The 19,076-nt window shown below is 27.6% G+C and overlaps 1 protein-coding gene across 1 annotated transcript; it reads right to left on the reverse strand.

Moving 5' to 3' along the window:
• Positions 1-8,758: 8,758 nt before the first annotated feature.
• Positions 8,759-13,029, reverse strand: LOC122497876 (RING finger protein PFF0165c-like). Its single transcript, XM_043605244.1, has 3 exons — positions 11,706-13,029; positions 9,041-9,093; positions 8,759-8,800 (listed from the first exon to the last, which is right to left on the reverse strand). Exons 1-3 carry the CDS (start codon positions 13,027-13,029, stop codon positions 8,759-8,761), a joined length of 1,419 nt encoding a protein of 472 aa, XP_043461179.1.
• Positions 13,030-19,076: the final 6,047 nt, after the last annotated feature.

Here is a 19,076-nt window from a genome sequence, read left to right on the forward strand (position 1 = left end):
GCACCCCCACCCGAATGCCATCAGACAATCAAAAACTTAGTAAAAAAAAATTAACAATTTATTTATTTTAAATTTAATAATTCTAATTATCTAAAAATAACCTGAGTTCCAGGGGGGACTGAGCCCTACTCAATCCTGAAGAATAGAGAATTTTATTTCAATTTTTAAGCAGTAGCACCCCCACCCGAATGCTATCAGACAATCAAAAACTTAGTAAAAAAAAAATTAAAAATTTATTTCTTTTAAATTTAATAATTCTAATTATCTAAAAATTACCTGAGTTCCAGGGGGGACTGAGCCCTACTCAATCCTGAAGAATAGAGAATTTTATTTCGAATTTTAAGCAGTAGCACCCCCACCCGAATGCCATCAGACAATCAAAAACTTAGTAAAAAAAAATTAAAAATTTATTTCTTTTAAATTTAATAATTCTAATTATCTAAAAATTACCTGAGTTCCAGGGGGGACTGAGCCCTACTCAATCCTGAAGAATAGAGAATTTTATTTCAAATTTTAAGCAGTAGCACCCCCACCCGAATGCCATCAGACAATCAAAAACTTAGTAAAAAAAATTAAAAATTTATTTCTTTTAAATTTAATAATTCTAATTATCTAAAAATAACCTGAGTTCCAGGGGGGACTGAGCCCTACTCAATCCTGAAGAATAGAGAATTTTATTTTAATTTTTAAGCAGTAGCACCCCCACCCGAATGCCATCAGACAATCAATAATTTATAGTAAAAAAAAATTAAAAATTTATTTCTTTTAAATTTAATAATTCTAACCATCTGAAAATTACCTGAGTTCCAGGGGGGACTGAGCCCTACTCAATCCTGATGAATAGAGAATTTTATTTTAATTTTTAAGCAGTAGCACCCCCACCCGAATGCCATCAGACAATCAAAAACTTAGTAAAATAAGATTAAAAATTTATTACTTTTAAATTTAATAATTCTAACCATCTGAGAATTACCTGAGTTCCAGGGGGGACTGAGCCCTACTCAATCCTGAAGAATAGAGAATTTTATTTCAATTTTTAAGCAGTAGCACCCCCACCCGAATGCCATCAGACAATCAAAAACTTAGTAAAAAAAAATTAAAAATTTATTTCTTTTAAATTTAATAATTTTAATCATCTAAAAATTACCTGAGTTCCAGGGGGGACTAAGCCCTACTCAATCCTGAAGAATAGAGAATTTTATTTTAATTTTTAAGCAGTAGCACCCCCACCCGAATGCCATCAGACAATCAAAAACTTAGTAAAAAAAAATTAAAAATTTATTTCTTTTAAATTTAATAATTCTAATTATCTAAAAATTACCTGAGTTCCAGGGGGGACTGAGCCCTACTCAATCCTGAAGAATAGAAAATTTTATTTCAAATTTTAAGCAGTAGCACCCCCACCCGAATGCCATCAGACAATCAAAAACTTAGTAAAAAAAAATTAAAAATTTATTTCTTTTAAATTTAATAATTCTAACCATCTGAAAATTACCTGAGTTCCAGAAGGGACTAAGCCCTACTCAATTCTAAAGAATAGAAAATTTATTTCAATATTTAAGCAGTAGCAGGTTCACCCATACGCCATCAGACAATCAATAATTTATAGTAAAAAAAAATTAAAAATTTATTTCTTTTAAATTTAATAATTCTAATTATCTAAAAATTACCTGAGTTCCAGGGGGGACTGAGCCCTACTCAATCCTGAAGAATAGAGAATTTTATTTCAATTTTTAAGCAGTAGCACCCCCACCCGAATGCCATCAGACAATCAAAAACTTAGTAAAATAAGATTAAAAATTTATTACTTTTAAATTTAATAATTCTAACCATCTGAGAATTACCTGAGTTCCAGGGGGGACTGAGCCCTACTCAATCCTGAAGAATAGAGAATTTTATTTTAATTTTTAAGCAGTAGCAGGATCACCCATACGCCATCAGACAATCAATAGTTTATAGTAAAAAAAATTAAAAATTTATTTCTTTTAAATTTAATAATTCTAATCATCTAAAATTTACCTGAGTTCCAGAGGGGACTGAGCCCTACTCAATCCTGAAGAATAGAGAATTTTATTTCAATTTTTAAGCAGTAGCACCCCCACCCGAATGCCATCAGACAATCAAGAATTTAGTAAAAAAAAATTAAAAATTTATTTCTTTTCAATTTAATAATTCTAATCATCTAAAATTTACCTGAGTTCCAGAGGGGACTGAGCCCTACTCAATCCTGAAGAATAGAGAATTTTATTTCAATTTTTAAGCAGTAGCACCCCCACCCGAATGCCATCAGACAATCAAAAACTTAGTAAAATAAGATTAAAAATTTATTACTTTTAAATTTAATAATTCTAACCATCTGAGAATTACCTGAGTTCCAGGGGGAACTGAGCCCTACTCAATCCTGAAGAATAGAGAATTTTATTTCAATTTTTAAGCAGTAGCAGGTTCACCCATACGCCATCAGACAATCAATAATTTATAGTAAAAAAAAATTAAAAATTTATTTCTTTTAAATTTAATAATTCTAACCATCTGAAAATTACCTGAGTTCCAGGGGGGACTGAGCCCTACTCAATCCTGAAGAATAGAGAATTTTATTTCAATTTTTAAGCAGTAGCACCCCCACCCGAATGCCATCAGACAATCAAAAACTTAGTAAAAAAAAATTAAAAATTTATTTCTTTTAAATTTAATAATTCTAACCATCTGAAAATTACCTGACTTCCAAGGGGGACTGAGTCCTACTCAATCCTGAAGAATAGAGAATTTTATTTCAATTTTTAAGCAGTAGCACCCCCACCCTAATGCTATCAGACAATCAAAAACTTAGTAAAAAAAAATTAAAAATTTATTTTTTTAAATTTAATAATTCTAACCATCTGAAAATTACCTGAGTTTCAGGGAGGACTGAGCCCTACTCAATCCTGAAGAATAGAGAATTTTATTTCAATTTTTAAGCAGTAGCACCCTCACCCGAATGCTATCAGACAATCAAAAACTTAGTAAAAAAAAATTAAAAATTTATTTCTTTTAAATTTAATAATTCTAATCATCTAAAAATTACCTGAGTTTCAGGGGGGACTGAGCCCTACTCAATCCTGAAAAATAGAGAATTTTATTTCAATTTTTAAGCAGCAGCACCCCCACCCGAATGCCATCAGACAATCAAAAACTTAGTAAAAAAAAATTAAAAATTTATTTCTTTTAAATTTTATAATTCTAATCATCTAAAATTTACCTGAGTTCCAGGCGGGACTGAGCCCTACTCAATCCTGAAGAATAGAGAATTTTATTTCAAATTTTAAGCAGTAGCACCTTCACCCGAATGCCATCAGACAATCAAAAACTTAGTAAAAAAAAATTAAAAATTTATTTCTTTTAAATTTAATAATTCTAACCATCTGAGAATTACCTGAGTTTCAGGAGGGTCTGAGCCCTACTCAATCCTGAAGAATAGAGAATTTTATTTCAATTTTTAAGCAGTAGCACCCCCACCCGAATGCTATCAGACAATCAAAAACTTAGTAAAAAAAAATTAAAAATTTATTTCTTTTAAATTTAATAATTCTAACCATCTGAAAATTACCTGACTTCCAAGGGGGACTGAGTCCTACTCAATCCTGAAGAATAGAGAATTTTATTTCAATTTTTAAGCAGTAGCACCCCCACCCGAATGCCATCAGACAATCAAAAACTTAGTAAAAAAAAATTAAAAATTTATTTCTTTTAAATTTAATAATTCTAATTATCTAAAAATTACCTGAGTTCCAGGGGGGACTGAGCCCTACTCAATCCTGAAGAATAGAGAATTTTATTTCAATTTTTAAGCAGTAGCACCCCCACCCGAATGCCATCAGACAATCAAAAACTTAGTAAAAAAAAATTAAAAATTTATTTCTTTTAAATTTAATAATTCTAATCATCTAAAAATTACCTGAGTTCCAGGGGGGACTGAGCCCTACTCAATCCTGAAGAATAGAGAATTTTATTTCAATTTTTAAGCAGTAGCACCCCCACCCGAATGCCATCAGGCAATCAATAATTTATAGTAAGAAAAAATTAAAAATTTATTTCTTGTAAATTTAATAATTCTAATTATCTAAAAATTACCTGAGTTCCAGGGGGGACTGAGCCCTACTCAATCCTAAAGAATAGAGAATTTTATTTCAATTTTTAAGCAGTAGCACCCCCACCCGAATGCCATCAGACAATCAAATACTTAGTAAAATAAGATTAAAAATTTATTACTTTTAAATTTAATAATTCTAACCATCTGAGAATTACCTGAGTTCCAGGGGGGACTGAGCCCTACTCAATCCTGAAGAATAGAGAATTTTATTTTAATTTTTAAGCAGTAGCACCCCCACCCGAATGCCATCAGACAATCAAAAACTTAGTAAAAAAAAATTAAAAATTTATTTCTTTTAAAATTAATAATTCTAATTATCTAAAAATAACCTGAGTTCCAGGGGGGACTGAGCCCTACTCAATCCTGTTAAGGATGAATTTTGAATACTTTAATTTATTAATCAAAATTCTTATTTTTACAAAAACTAGTTTTAACAATTTGCTAACAAATTAATTAAACACAAAAATTTAAATAAAAATGTCTCAAGGTAAAACGTTATTTGCCCTTCGAAAATAATTTATTTATTTAAAGGTAGTGGATCCTTTCTTAGATTATTATTGTTCAATAATCCCGGATAGACGGTATTTATATTTAAATAAAAGGAATAAAGTAAAAAAGACAGGTGTGAAAAAGTTAATCGTAATAAAACACTACAATATGTGTGTAATGTGATTCTCACAGTTTATTCAACTTTAAATTCTCCAACATTAGAAACAATAATGTGTATCTTATATTTTTACATATATTGACAATTATAGTTATTCCAAATAATTAGCTGTAACTCTTTAGCAATAGTTATTGCATATTTTATATTTAGTTAATATAAACAGAAAAAGGTTTTTATAGAATTTATTAAATTCTTGTAAAATAGTATTGTGTATGACTCTCAATGTGTGTGTGAATAATAGTAGTTATTTGACAATTTTACTCACCAATAAAAATAACATATTTTATATATTGTTATTACCCTTAGACTTCTGTGTTTTTCCTCAAATAACCCAAGTTATGTCACTTGAAAAATGACACTATTGTCATCAAAATTGCTTATCGCTTATTCTCTCTAATTTCTTTATTAAGAATCTTCTTTGATTTGTTCCAACAATAATAAATTAATAATTTCAAATCAACTTACAATATTCAAACTACAGGGTCACTGCATTTAAATATTTGGTTGATGATATTATTTAATCAATCGATTTTAAGTGCATTAGACGGAGGTTGATATTTCTAATATCAATGAGACTTTAATTATTTTAATTTATTTTTGTTCAATTCAAATTATTTCTTTACTACTTTATTACTACTCAAATCACTTTCTTTCACAGAACTTCAATTCAATATTTAAATCAACTTTTTTTTATTATAAATATTTCACTTCACAATTTATGTCGTATAAATTCACTATAATTATTAAATTCACAAATCAACCCTACTTTTGGGGATAAAATATAAACCTCCGACTTTGCGGGAAATGCAAAATATAAACTCTACCAATTTTCGGTAGAAACAATATATTACGCAGCCTTACTGCGGGAGGAACAAATTCAGACTCGATCGTTAAATTGATTGAAGTTATGGATCACACCCTGAAATTGCATTAAAATGTTAATAGTGGGGAGACTGTTACACACAGTTCATTAAACTTCTTTGTTGCCAGGCAAGCTTTTCGCAAGCTTGCAAATTCCTAAAGTTGGCTAACACGAGTTCCATGCTCTAAATCCACTATACTTTTAATGTTTATGTTGCTTTTCTTGATATTTAAAACAATACATTTAGAGTCTTCCACTGGAAAATAACTCTTTCGAAATATGGGTGTTGTCCATACTTCTTAGCGATTCTTAATTTTAATAAATTAAAATGTCATTTAATATTGTTAGTGCAAAAGAAAATATATCCAAATTACTATTTAGGTAAAATTAAGGATAACAAATAGTAAATTTGTTACTTTTAAATGATAGATAGTTTGAATTGTCTTTGTGTGAATGATTTGTTTGCTATAGTGTACTTAAATCTAATTACAAAATTCCCAATTCTTTAAATGAAGTTATATAATATAAGAATTTTTAATTTATTAAAAAAATTAAAAATAGTTACGAAGTCATACGTAACAAATACCCCCCTTTTTCTGGCTGACGTCCCTTGGCAGCTTTATGTTGAACATATAATTTTGTGAGGTTTACATATAATCCTTCTTTCAATGGTTTTACAATATTTAAGTTGTTGGTTTTGCTGAAAATAATGGTTTTTAAACAGAGGCAAACTTTTGGTTGTAATTTTATTTCAAAAATTCGTTTCCTCTCTTTTTTGTTTTAGGAAGATTTTTAAATAAATGAAGTTTGCTTTTGTTTTATTAATAATAATAATAATAGTCGGAAATTTTTTCGTTGTTTAGAGGCAAGTATTTTTGTATTTTAAATTATTAAGATCGAGCATGGTAAAAAAAATGCGCTTGAATATGTGATTTTAAACTTGCTTTTTTTTAATTGAGTTACTGAAAACCTAAAACTTACTTTAATTACTGAATATTATTGCATTTTTTACCAGGCTAGATTTTATTTGTCTTTTTTCGGTGTACAATGATGTTTCTTTCTACGAAAAAAAATTTAAATAATTTAATTGGTGATGTCTGATTTTTTTTAAATGTTAAAAAAAAATTATTATTAATTATTATTCATGCTACAATTATTTCGGATTTTAAACGTAGAATACATAGAATAGATCTTTTTGTAATGAAATGATTTCATAATGTAAAAAACTGAATTTACTGTATCAATTTGTTTAAATTTTAGTACAATTTTTAATTCGTCTTTTTTGTTTATAAAGAATTGTTCATCTTCTGAAGATATTTTTTGCTTTTTTTTTTTAAGGAAATTTGTTGCGTAGATTACAAAGTTTTATTTGTTGTTTGATTTATTCTTTCTATATTTTTTAGATGAAAACAAAGTTAAGTTATTTCATGCTTTTTATTTGTCTTAAAGAATTACTTTTTTTTTATATTAAATAATCTGAAATTTGGTACATCTACATGAAATGACTTTTACAAAATAACCTATATGTCACTAATTTTTGATTTGGTATAATAACAATGATAGATTTTAAATTTATATTAAATTTTATATTAAAAAAAAAAATTTTAAACAAAAAAATATGTTTTATTAATTAAACTTACATTGATGAAATTTTAAATAAGTTTATAAAAAACGAAAATCTAAACATGCTTCGATGATTTGTGTCGGTTCAGAATATTGCAAAATTTTAAAGAAATAATGTTAATTTTTATTGGCTGACATTGTTTCTTTAATATAAGTTTTGCAGAAAATTATTTAAAGAAAAAAAATGACAGACAAAAATTAATAAAATTTATGCCTACATGGTGTATAAGAAAAATGAAAATTTCTGATTTTCTACCCCTATACCCCCCTTTTTATACGCTGTCGTCCCTTGACAGCTTTATAGGTTTACTAATAGAAAAACTTCTTAAATAGAGGCAAATTTTGATTACGCTTTGTTAAACGGTTTTATCTTTAACTTTCCTTTTTAGGAGAACTTTATTGTAAATAAAAATAATTTGCTTTTATTTAATTTTTCCTATAGTGTACTTGATACATTTTATGAGAAGAATTTGCTTATGATAAATGTAAATTAAGGACTTTTTCCTTTTTTTTATGAAAAATTATTTTGTTACAAATTTAAGTATTTAATAATGTTGTAATATTTAAACATTTCTTTTTTTTATTTTAAAATTTTAAATAGAATTTGAGGTTTCGAAATTTTAATTCAAATGTCGTGCCAATTTTAAATTATCTATTTGACTAAATTGAATGTTTGGATAAAAATTTTGTATCCTAATTTTCGAAGTATAATAAAATGCTGAGATTGCTTTTATTGTTTTATGTGTTATAATTTTGTTTCTTAGACACCCTGCTAAAAATAAAATCAGAAATAAAGAGAGAACGTCAGAAATTTTGATGGTTTGTGACTACTTTGACGATTCCTGAAGCTTTTGGTTAATTCTGACTAAAGGATTTTTTCTGCTCCTGTTAAATCCTGATGTTTATGGATTGTGATTATTGAGCATTGAAATCTTTTTTTTTTATTTACAGCCCCTCACCGAAATATAGCCGGTAAATGTAAAGTACCGTTAAAACTTGAAATTTGTGCGTAGCCCTTTTTCACAATAGAATTGCGGGTCTATTGTTACGAGGTTCGGGTCTCTAACCTAATTTTTATATTGCTCAAAAGTTTTGCAATTTTAAAATTTCAAGTAAAATGAATATAAATTCAAAATCTAGAAATCTCCACAATTACAAATATCTAAAATTTATTATAAAAAACATTTTTTTAAGGAAACTGTAACGTATCTCGAAAACCGTAATTGTTAAATAAAAATGGATATCATTTTTGAATTTAAGTTCTAAAGGATATACTGCATGCATAATAAGAGCATATTGTTAGATGAATTCTAAGTCGATGAAACAAGTATAATGTTTAAATAAATATGAATATAAACAAATAAAAAGATTTCCCTTCAATTTTATGACGGTCAGTTGACCTTTTTCCAGGTAAAAAAGGGTGTCGACTTTGTATAAAAAACCTGACTACTTTTGAAGCTTTCTGATTAAACATGACTCAAGCCTGACGTTCTGTGGCTGCAATCGTAACAAATGCAGCCTAAAAACGTCAGAGATTCTGACTAAATTTCTGTCGTTTTGTGATTTTATTTTTAGTAGGGCATTGTGCATATTTTGATTATTTATTTCGTTAAAATATTATTTTAAATTTATCAGCTATAATTTTTAGAGAACGAGAAATAATAAGAAATATATATTTTTCATTTAAATTACATAAAAGTGAATGAGACATTTTAATTGTCTATTCAGGCATTTCTTTCAATGTTTATATCCTACTGACCTGGTCACCTGAAGTGTAACCCGATCTGGTGTCGCGTAACCAAGTTCGTACACCTAATTTTAAGCATTTTCTCTATATTTAATTTCAAATATTTATTTTTGTATTTATGAATAGTACTGCGATAGAACTTTTCAATAAAATCAATTCAGGAGTTAATGTTATTTACAATTGTAAATAATAATTGAGTATTAAAAGTATTAAAGCGTGGATCTTAAAAAAATTAGACTTTGCAAAAATTTCAAATTGAAATCCTTGAAAATCCAAATTTCTGTTATACTTTTCGACGTTAACTCTGCAGAATTATTTTTAAAAAAAAAGTTCAATTAAAAAAACTGAATTATTTAAAAAAAAATTTTATTTCCATATTTACTTAAAGGATTTTTAATGATTAGAATTTTTTTTAAATTTAACTATAAACTCTAGATTTAAGAAAAAAAATCTTGTCTTTTTTTTTTAAAATAAATTTTAAAAGAAGTCACTTTAAAAAAGGTTCATTGCTAAAATTGAGTAAAATGGAAGATGGAAATGATGAAAGTAATTTGAAAGATTCACAATAGAAATATTTTTGGAATATAAAATAAAAAATTCTGTTACTAGGTTGTCTTTAATTATTGTGAGTCATTAAATTTATAAGAGATTCGGACTTAAGACTTTTTTTTAAATTTCCATTTCTAAAAGAAAATAGTTAGGTAGAGTGGGATAAAAAATTCCAAAAAAAATACCATCTGAGTTTTATACATACAACAGTTATTAAATCGATCTGTAATCCATTTAGCATGTAAATTAAGAAAATTATTTTTTTTACTTATTTCAAGTATTATGACAAGAAAGAACATTTTTTTATAAGAATGTGACTTATTTTATTTGTTTTTCTTAGTGTGAAAAATAACTTTGAGCAAACTTTACGCCAATTATTTTTGAATCAGTTCTATGATGGTTAAAATTTTTAAATACATCAATAATGTAATGTTTTTTAGAATAAATGAACTTTGTAAAATTTAATTAAACCTGATAATAAATTTTTTGAAAATATGTTTGATATATTTTGTATTTGTACTATAGTTTTTTTATTATTTATTAAATTGAAAGTAATTTTGATTAAAAATAGAAAACGTTAGTAGGTTGATTTATTCTTTATTATTGTTTTAGTTGCATAGTTATTTTTAGTTTTTTTTTTAAATCGATTAGTTCTTTTCTTAGTTAGAGAAGGACAATATTTAATCTAATTTTAAATAATAGTATAGAATATTAGAGTGGGCTTTTTTTATTGTAATTTAGTCATTAGAAAATGTTGTTAATATTAGTAGTTCAATGTTACATTGTGAGTTTTGATTAATGTTAATCATATATGTTTACTGTTTTCTTTTTAACTTCGAGAATTGTTTTCTCTATTGCTATTTTGTGTTAAATATTACTTTTAAAATGCTATATGCGGACATTTACATTTTAAAAAAAATTCGAAAGCACAATTTATTAGAGCTTAAATGTCATTTAATTTTATTAGTAAGTCAGTTTGGAATTTCGATGGTTATTTAAGAAAATTATAGTATTTCATATTTTTATAAGAGGGTAAAATAACGGAAGGTGTGGCAATTTTGATTTTAAGAGTTACAATGATCTAGTTTTATCCTTTTTTTTAATATTATTGTTTTTATGAAGTTTAATTCATGCCTATTTATAGAAACAAGCAAATTATTTACAAGTAATTTGATTTATTTTGTTAATTTTTAATACGATGATTGTTTCCTGACAAACGACATTCAATCAAATTTACCCATTTTTACCCACATTTATAAAACATGCATGTTTTGTATTTATAAGTATTTATTTGCTTAATTATGTACTTTTCTTAGAATTTAATAAATCTAAATGTATCCCTTATAGTATCCATAAAATTCTATTTAAATTCTATATCCCATTTAATTAAATAATAAGCTATAATGTATTTTTTCCTTGTAGTATGTTACTATGTATTGTATGTTATATGCACCCATATTTTTAAATTATATGATTTACCCGTGTTTATTATATAGTTCGTTTATGATATTTAAAAGCCAAACAACAAAAAAAATCAAGCTTTTCTATATTTAACCAATACCCAACCTATTGAAGGGAATTTTTGTTACTACTATTTTTGGCACTTTACATTGTAGTAATTTATTTTCTTCAAATCTGTAGATAATTTCATTCTTTTTATTTATGCCAAGTAAAAATATATCCCAAAAATATTTTTGATGTGTTCCTGATAATTTGTTGTGTACTGAGATATAGTATTTTATCATTTCTAAGATTTCTTGATTTAAACTTTTTCCTGAGGGCGGAATCTTATTTATGATAAATTCTTCCACCTTAACATAAGTATTTGTTGAAATGATTTCATCTGCATTTGATATTTGAACACTAAGTTCTTCTTCTTTACTTCCTTCTTCATTTTTGATACTTAATTGTTCTTGAGTTATAAATTTGATTTTACCAGGGGGTTTTCCTTTTTTTAAATTTGTCGTAGGGCTGCCCGAATTTATATGTTCTACTATTGAATGCGAATTATCTATAAATGAGACATTCTCAATGTTGACCTGGTTAATATATAAAAGTTCTTCGCTTTTCTCTATAATTTTTTCGTTGATTTTTTTATCTAATATTGTTTCATTTAGTTTATGGTTACCCTTGGATTTTGAAATATCATTTTTTGGTTGTAAAACTTCGTTAATAGGACAAGTATTGTTTTCGAATTGATCTTCTTCCTCTAACTCCATTGTAAAGTTGCTTCTTTCTGGATCAGGATTTTGTAAAGTGTCCTCCTTATTTCCTTTATCATCTTCAAACATTTCACTGTCCCAAAATTTTATCATTTCCTCTTCTGGAAGTTCTTCACTGATGCTGATATCTTCCTCGTCATTGGAACTATCTATAATAGGACTCATGTACTCCACTATATGTTCTTCTTCCAAATGCTTTTCTATACTGCGAATTGTTTTATGTTCTCTGGATTCTTCACTTTCGATGGTAGGTTGTAGTGCATTAATAGAAGGTAAGACGTTAGGATCCCTTTGTTTTTTATCCTTTATAAGGTTCATGCTTGGTTGCGAATCGCTGAATATAACGGGTGGTATTATGAAATCATCAACACGTTCTCTATTAAATTTGCGTTTGTTTATAAAATAATCTCTTCTATAACAATCATTGTTAAAAGATGGTTCCTGTCGATTGCATAATCTTCTATAAATTTTCTGTTGTTCGTTGTATCTTCTTTCTCTTTCACTGAGATGATAACTTCGGTCATCGTTGGTGTATGAATTCTTTCTGGAATTAGTGTTATAATCTTGAAAATACTGATTTCTGTTGTTAAAATTTTCTCTTTCATAGCCCTGTGATGTCATGTCCGTATTTTGCCAATGTTCTTCTAAATCCGTGTTCCTATTTTGGTAATCAAATTCATTATTGTCATAGATCCTTCTATTAAATTGTTCACTTTGTTGTTGGTTTCTTATTTGACATTTTTCGCCAATTGGTTCGTAGTAATTATTCTGTGTATTTGGTTCATACATGCTGCATTGGTTATTCGCATCTTGGTAGTTGCATCGATCCTCATAATCCATGTTATCATCATAATAATCAAAACCTCGTTCATAATCACTTTTTTCCATCCTGTGCACATCTCGCCTAACGTTATAATTATTTTGGTATTGATTTGTTTCGAAATTGTCATCTGCAAAATTTGGTTCCTCTTGGATCATATACGATTCATCATAGTCATAGCATCTATAGTCTCTATGCTCCTCTCTTTCGTAATCATCCTGTATGTTGTTATATCTTCTACATTCGTCTCTGACATCTTCGTGTTCTTCGTCGGTAAATCTGTGTTGTAAATTTCTGGATTCTGGATCTCTGAAATTATTTTTATGATCCATTGCTTCAAAGCTATATCCCTCCGATTTCCATTTTTCTATGTAGCCTCTCCGTAACATTGCTTCATACACTGTACCCATTTTATGATTTAATACGATTTAAACATAAGCAATAAAAAATAATTGATTTGTTTAACTTCTATTTAAATGGAACTGTAATTTAATTTGAAGTTTTTCATTTTTTTTACGTAATGTAGTAACACGATTCACCTATATCGGCTCATGTTACCGTATTCGGTTATAGTTTTTACGTTTATATTATTAGACTGCTTTTCGTGTTTTGGCTATCTGCTTTGTGAAAAACCATTAAATCAACAAAAAAAACTGCTTTTTATTATAAAATTGCTTGATACTAATAAATATTTGATCAAAAGAAAAATTTTCCATTTTTTTTACTGTAATTTGTCAATCCCGGAATTACCTTTTAAATTTAAGTATACATCAAATTAAAAAAAAAATTCTCGACTCTTTTCAAAATAATATTAAACAATTACTATTTAATTAAAATTATGATTCCATAAAAAATTTGACACCACTTTTGATAGAAATAAATTTATGTATATAGTGTTCTCTTTAATGCTTTGCTGATTGTGACCAGCCTTGACTTTGCAATTGTGCCCCGTTTGACTCGTCAGCAGTCTTCCTTCCTCAATCTTGGAATTATTTTATATATTATGTAATAACTGAAACTAGTTCTTCAGAGATGTACGTATCTCAATTTTATGCCAAATAATTATTTACCAATATTTAGTAAACATTTTTTTATATAAAAAAATTAGTAATTGATCTTATTTTTATTTTAAACTTGAATATTTATTATTAAAAAAAAACTTCATTCATTTTTTAAAGTAACAATTTCTTTTTCTTTTAATCTTTATGCTCAGGATGATTTGTTTAAATTAAACTTTATTGAATAATATTTTCACTAAAAAAAATTTTCAATTTTTCTTCTGCTAGGTACTTTTTGCAAACATTCTTCTGTTAATAATCCTTTATTAAACATTTAATAAAAAAAAATTTCATCAAAGAAATTGAAAAGAAATTCTTATTTTCAATTCTTCTGTAATTTTCAGATAAAAACCGTAACTAATTGTTATAAATCTTCATAATATTTAATCCTCTCACTTGTCCAAGTGGCTACACACTTCCGACAAGGTTGTTTTTTTATTCGAGGAAATAGTACCGATTTATTAAGGAAACCAGTGCTTGCCGATCGCAAGGGTGGTTACCGTGCCCTAGACTCGACGTTAGCGAGTCAAGAAAAAATTTTTAACTACCCGCACTTGTCAAAAACACAAAAATAAATTATTTCTGAAAAGAAAAATAAATACAATGAAATATTTCATAATAAACATAAATTGCACATCATAAATCGATTCAATATTTCTGTTATGCATATTATATGTGTATAAGTGTATAAATATGAAAGTATTTTTTTTAAATTCAATTATTATATTTCACATGATCTTTTTCCTTCATTTTTTTATTTTTTTAAATATAAGAAAGTGATCCCACCGCTGCCACCATTTTTGTTAAGGATGAATTTTGAATACTTTAATTTATTAATCAAAATTCTTATTTTTACAAAAACTAGTTTTAACAATTTGCTAACAAATTAATTAAACACAAAAATTTAAATAAAAATGTCTCAAGGTAAAACGTTATTTGCCCTTCGAAAATAATTTATTTATTTAAAGGTAGTGGATCCTTTCTTAGATTATTATTGTTCAATAATCCCGGATAGACGGTATTTATATTTAAATAAAAGGAATAAAGTAAAAAAGACAGGTGTGAAAAAGTTAATCGTAATAAAACACTACAATATGTGTGTAATGTGATTCTCACAGTTTATTCAACTTTAAATTCTCCAACATTAGAAACAATAATGTGTATCTTATATTTTTACATATATTGACAATTATAGTTATTCCAAATAATTAGCTGTAACTCTTTAGCAATAGTTATTGCACATTTTATATTTAGTTAATATAAACAGAAAAAGGTTTTTATAGAATTTATTAAATTCTTGTAAAATAGTATTGTGTATGACTCTCAATGTGTGTGTTACGTCCGTAACTTCTTAATATGCTTAAATTATCTATAATATTCAGGTGTGTATTTCTTTTAAACATATTGAATTATACATATATATTATACTAACGTATTTGAAATACGTATTCATACAATCTCTTCATATTATTGCATTATATTCAATATATTTAATAAGAAGGTAATTGTCATTATAAATTTGATATGTATTTAAACAAACTTATAAATTATAACAAATCCAAGAAAGATGGGTAATACTTTTCATGTAAAAAGAATAACGATAATCCATCAAACAGATTAATATAATCCCATAATCATTGGAGTGTATAAAACAAGCAGGCAGGTGTCTAATTTCTGGAAACTGAACTGAGAGGTACAACGGTCGCCCCTCAGCCCCCCTTAAACTATCGCTCTGGATTGCAACCTAGCAGCCACAAAAGAGAGAGACAACAGTCGCCCAGCAGTCACAACTGAGAAAGAAAAATAATCACTCCTCACGCCTCTTAGACAGTCATCACGGCATTGCAGCTAGTCGCTCCAACCCCCCTTAAAATCCAACCAACATCGACACGTGTATGATTCCAAAGAATTGATGAAGACAGTTTTGTATAAAAGGGGATATGATTTCTACTCAAATCAGAGAGTAACTATTTAGAAATCAACCTGAACACATCGTTCTGTACAAGAGACTAGAGAGTAACTATTTAGAAATCAACCTGAACACATCGTTCTGTACAAGAGACTAGAGAGTAACTATTTAGAAATCAACCTGAACACATCGTTCAGTACAAGAGATAGAGAGTAATTTTTTGGGAATCAACCAGTTTACATCGTCCAGTCAACGTTAGCACATCACATAGTTACAAGTGAATTCAAAGTACATCTTTGAAAAGTGAACAGTATATCTTCAAGTATTCTTTTCAAAGTGCATTGTTCGAAAGTGAACAATATATCCCCAAGTGTTAAAATTGAAGTGAACTGTAAATCAACCTTTTATTATACACCAATTTGCAAAATATAAATTTTAAACAATTTCCAAAATTATTAAATTGGAAATAATCTCAACAATCAAAGATCTAATATTGAAACAACACATTCCAAATTTCGAACCATCGAAATTTGCTCAAGAGGCGACAACCGTCTGGAAGAAAGCAGATATTTTCAAAATACAATACACTATCTCATTAGTGTAAACAAGAGGATTAATACCCAACCATTAAGGACAACAAGCAGAAGGCCCCTTTTCGTCTACCGCTCAACACCATTGAGATCGGACAACAGATTATCATCACACCACCAGTAATCGTTATTCTTTAAGTAAGATTTATAATTTTTGTACTCATTGTAATTTTGTCAACTCTTTTCTTTCTTGTTGGTTTTTAAATAAATTATTCTCTCACATTTAGTAGGCTCATTGACTTATCCTCATCCCAAATTAGATTCATTTATGAAACTAATTTAAAACGAGGAACGCTAGGTATATTTAAAAAGGTTTCTCGTTTTGACGTAACATGTGTGTGAATAATAGTAGTTATTTGACAATTTTACTCACCAATAAAAATAACATATTTTATATATTGTTATTACCCTTAGACTTCTGTGTTTTTCCTCAAATAACCCAAGTTATGTCACTTGAAAAATGACACTATTGTCATCAAAATTGCTTATCGCTTATTCTCTCTAATTTCTTTATTAAGAATCTTCTTTGATTTGTTCCAACAATAATAAATTAATAATTTCAAATCAACTTACAATATTCAAACTACAGGGTCACTGCATTTAAATATTTGGTTGATGATATTATTTAATCAATCGATTTTAAGTGCATTAGACGGAGGTGATATTTCTAATATCAATGAGACTTTAATTATTTTAATTTATTTTTGTTCAATTCAAATTATTTCTTTACTACTTTATTACTACTCAAATCACTTTCTTTCACAGAACTTCAATTCAATATTTAAATCAACTTTTTTTTATTATAAATATTTCACTTCACAATTTATGTCGTATAAATTCACTATAATTATTAAATTCACAAATCAACCCTACTTTTGGGGATAAAATATAAACCTCCGACTTTGCGGGAAATGCAAAATATAAACTCTACCAATTTTCGGTAGAAACAATATATTACGCAGCCTTACTGCGGGAGGAACAAATTCAGACTCGATCGTTAAATTGATTGAAGTTATGGATCACACCCTGAAATTGCATTAAAATGTTAATAGTGGGGAGACTGTTACACACAGTTCATTAAACTTCTTTGTTGCCAGGCAAGCTTTTCGCAAGCTTGCAAATTCCTAAAGTTGGCTAACACGAGTTCCATGCTCTAAATCCACTATACTTTTAATGTTTATGTTGCTTTTCTTGATATTTAAAACAATACATTTAGAGTCTTCCACTGGAAAATAACTCTTTCGAAATATGGGTGTTGTCCATACTTCTTAGCGATTCTTAATTTTAATAAATTAAAATGTCATTTAATATTGTTAGTGCAAAAGAAAATATATCCAAATTACTATTTAGGTAAAATTAAGGATAACAAATAGTAAATTTGTTACTTTTAAATGATAGATAGTTTGAATTGTCTTTGTGTGAATGATTTGTTTGCTATAGTGTACTTAAATCTAATTACAAAATTCCCAATTCTTTAAATGAAGTTATATAATATAAGAATTTTTAATTTATTAAAAAAATTAAAAATAGTTACGAAGTCATACGTAACAATCCTGAAGAATAGGAGATTATATTCAATTTTAAAGCAGTAGCAGGTTCACCCCATACGCCATCAGACAATCAATAATTTATAGTAAAAAAAAATTAAAAAATTTATTTCTTTTAAATTTAATAATTCTAACCATCTGAAAATTACCTGAGTTCTAGGGGGGACTGAGCCCTACTCAATCCTAAAGAATAGAGAATTTTATTTCAATTTTTAAGCAGTAGCACCCCCACCCGAATGCCATCAGACAATCAATAATTTATAGTAAAAGAAAATTAAAATTATTTCTTTTAAATTTAATAATTCTAACCATCTGAAAATTACCTGAGTTCTAGGGGGGACTGAGCCCTACTCAATCCTAAAGAATAGGAGAATTTTATTTCAATTTTAAGCAGTAGCACCCCCACCGAATGCCATCAGACAATCAATAATTTATAGTAAAAGAAAATTAAAAATTTATTTCTTTTAAATTTAATAATTCTAATTATCTAAAAATTACCTGAGTTCCAGGGGGGACTGAGCCCTACTCAATCCTAAAGAATAGAGAATTTTATTTCAATTTTTAAGCAGTAGCACCCCCACCCGAATGCCATCAGACAATCAAAAACTTAGTAAAATAAGATTAAAAATTTATTACTTTTAAATTTAATAATTCTAAACATCTGAGAATTACCTGAGTTCCAGGGGGGACTGAGCCCTACTCATCCTGAAGAATAGAGAATTTTATTTCAATTTTTAAGCAGTAGCACCCCCACCCCGAATGCCATCAGACAATCAAAAACTTAGTAAAAAAAAATTAAAAATTTATTTCTTTTAAATTAATAATTCTAATTATCTAAAAATTACCTGAGTTCCAGGGGGGACTGAGCCCTACTCATCCTGAAGAATAGAGAATTTTATTTCAATTTTAAGCAGTAGCACCCCCCACCCGAATGCCATCAGACAATCAATAACTTATAGTAAAAAAAAAATTAAAAATTTATTTCTTTTAATTTAATAATTCTAATCATCTAAAATTACCTCAGTTCCAGGGGGGACTGAGCCCTACTCAATCCTGAAGAATAGAGAATTTTATTTCAATTTTTAAGCAGTAGCACCCCCACCCGAATGCCATCAGACAATCAATAATTTATAGTAAGAAAAAATTAAAAATTTATTTCTTTTAAATTTAATAATTCTAATTATCTAAAAATTACCTGAGTTCCCAGAAGGGACTGAGCCCTACTCAATCCTGAAGAATAGAGAATTTTATTTCAATTTTTAAGCAGTAGCACCCCCACCCGAATGCAAATCAGGACAATCCAAAAAACTTAGTAAAAAACAATTAAAATTTTATTTCTTTTAACTTAATAAT

The sequence above is a fragment of the Leptopilina heterotoma genome, unplaced genomic scaffold (assembly GCF_015476425.1).
Source record: "Leptopilina heterotoma isolate Lh14 unplaced genomic scaffold, ASM1547642v1 Lhet_14, whole genome shotgun sequence".
Lineage (NCBI taxonomy): Eukaryota > Metazoa > Arthropoda > Insecta > Hymenoptera > Figitidae > Leptopilina > Leptopilina heterotoma.

Coding starts and splice junctions, on each gene's coding strand:
- LOC122497876 (XM_043605244.1), bottom strand. CDS start 13,029: ATGGGTACAGTGTATGAAGCAATGTTACGGAGAGGCTACATAGAAAAA. Junction 9,094..11,705: donor TGATATTTCAAAATCCAAGG/GTAACCATAAAC, acceptor GCTTAAAATTAG/GTGTACGAACTTGGTTACGC. Junction 8,801..9,040: donor GTTACACTTCAGGTGACCAG/GTCAGTAGGATA, acceptor TGACGTTTTTAG/GCTGCATTTGTTACGATTGC.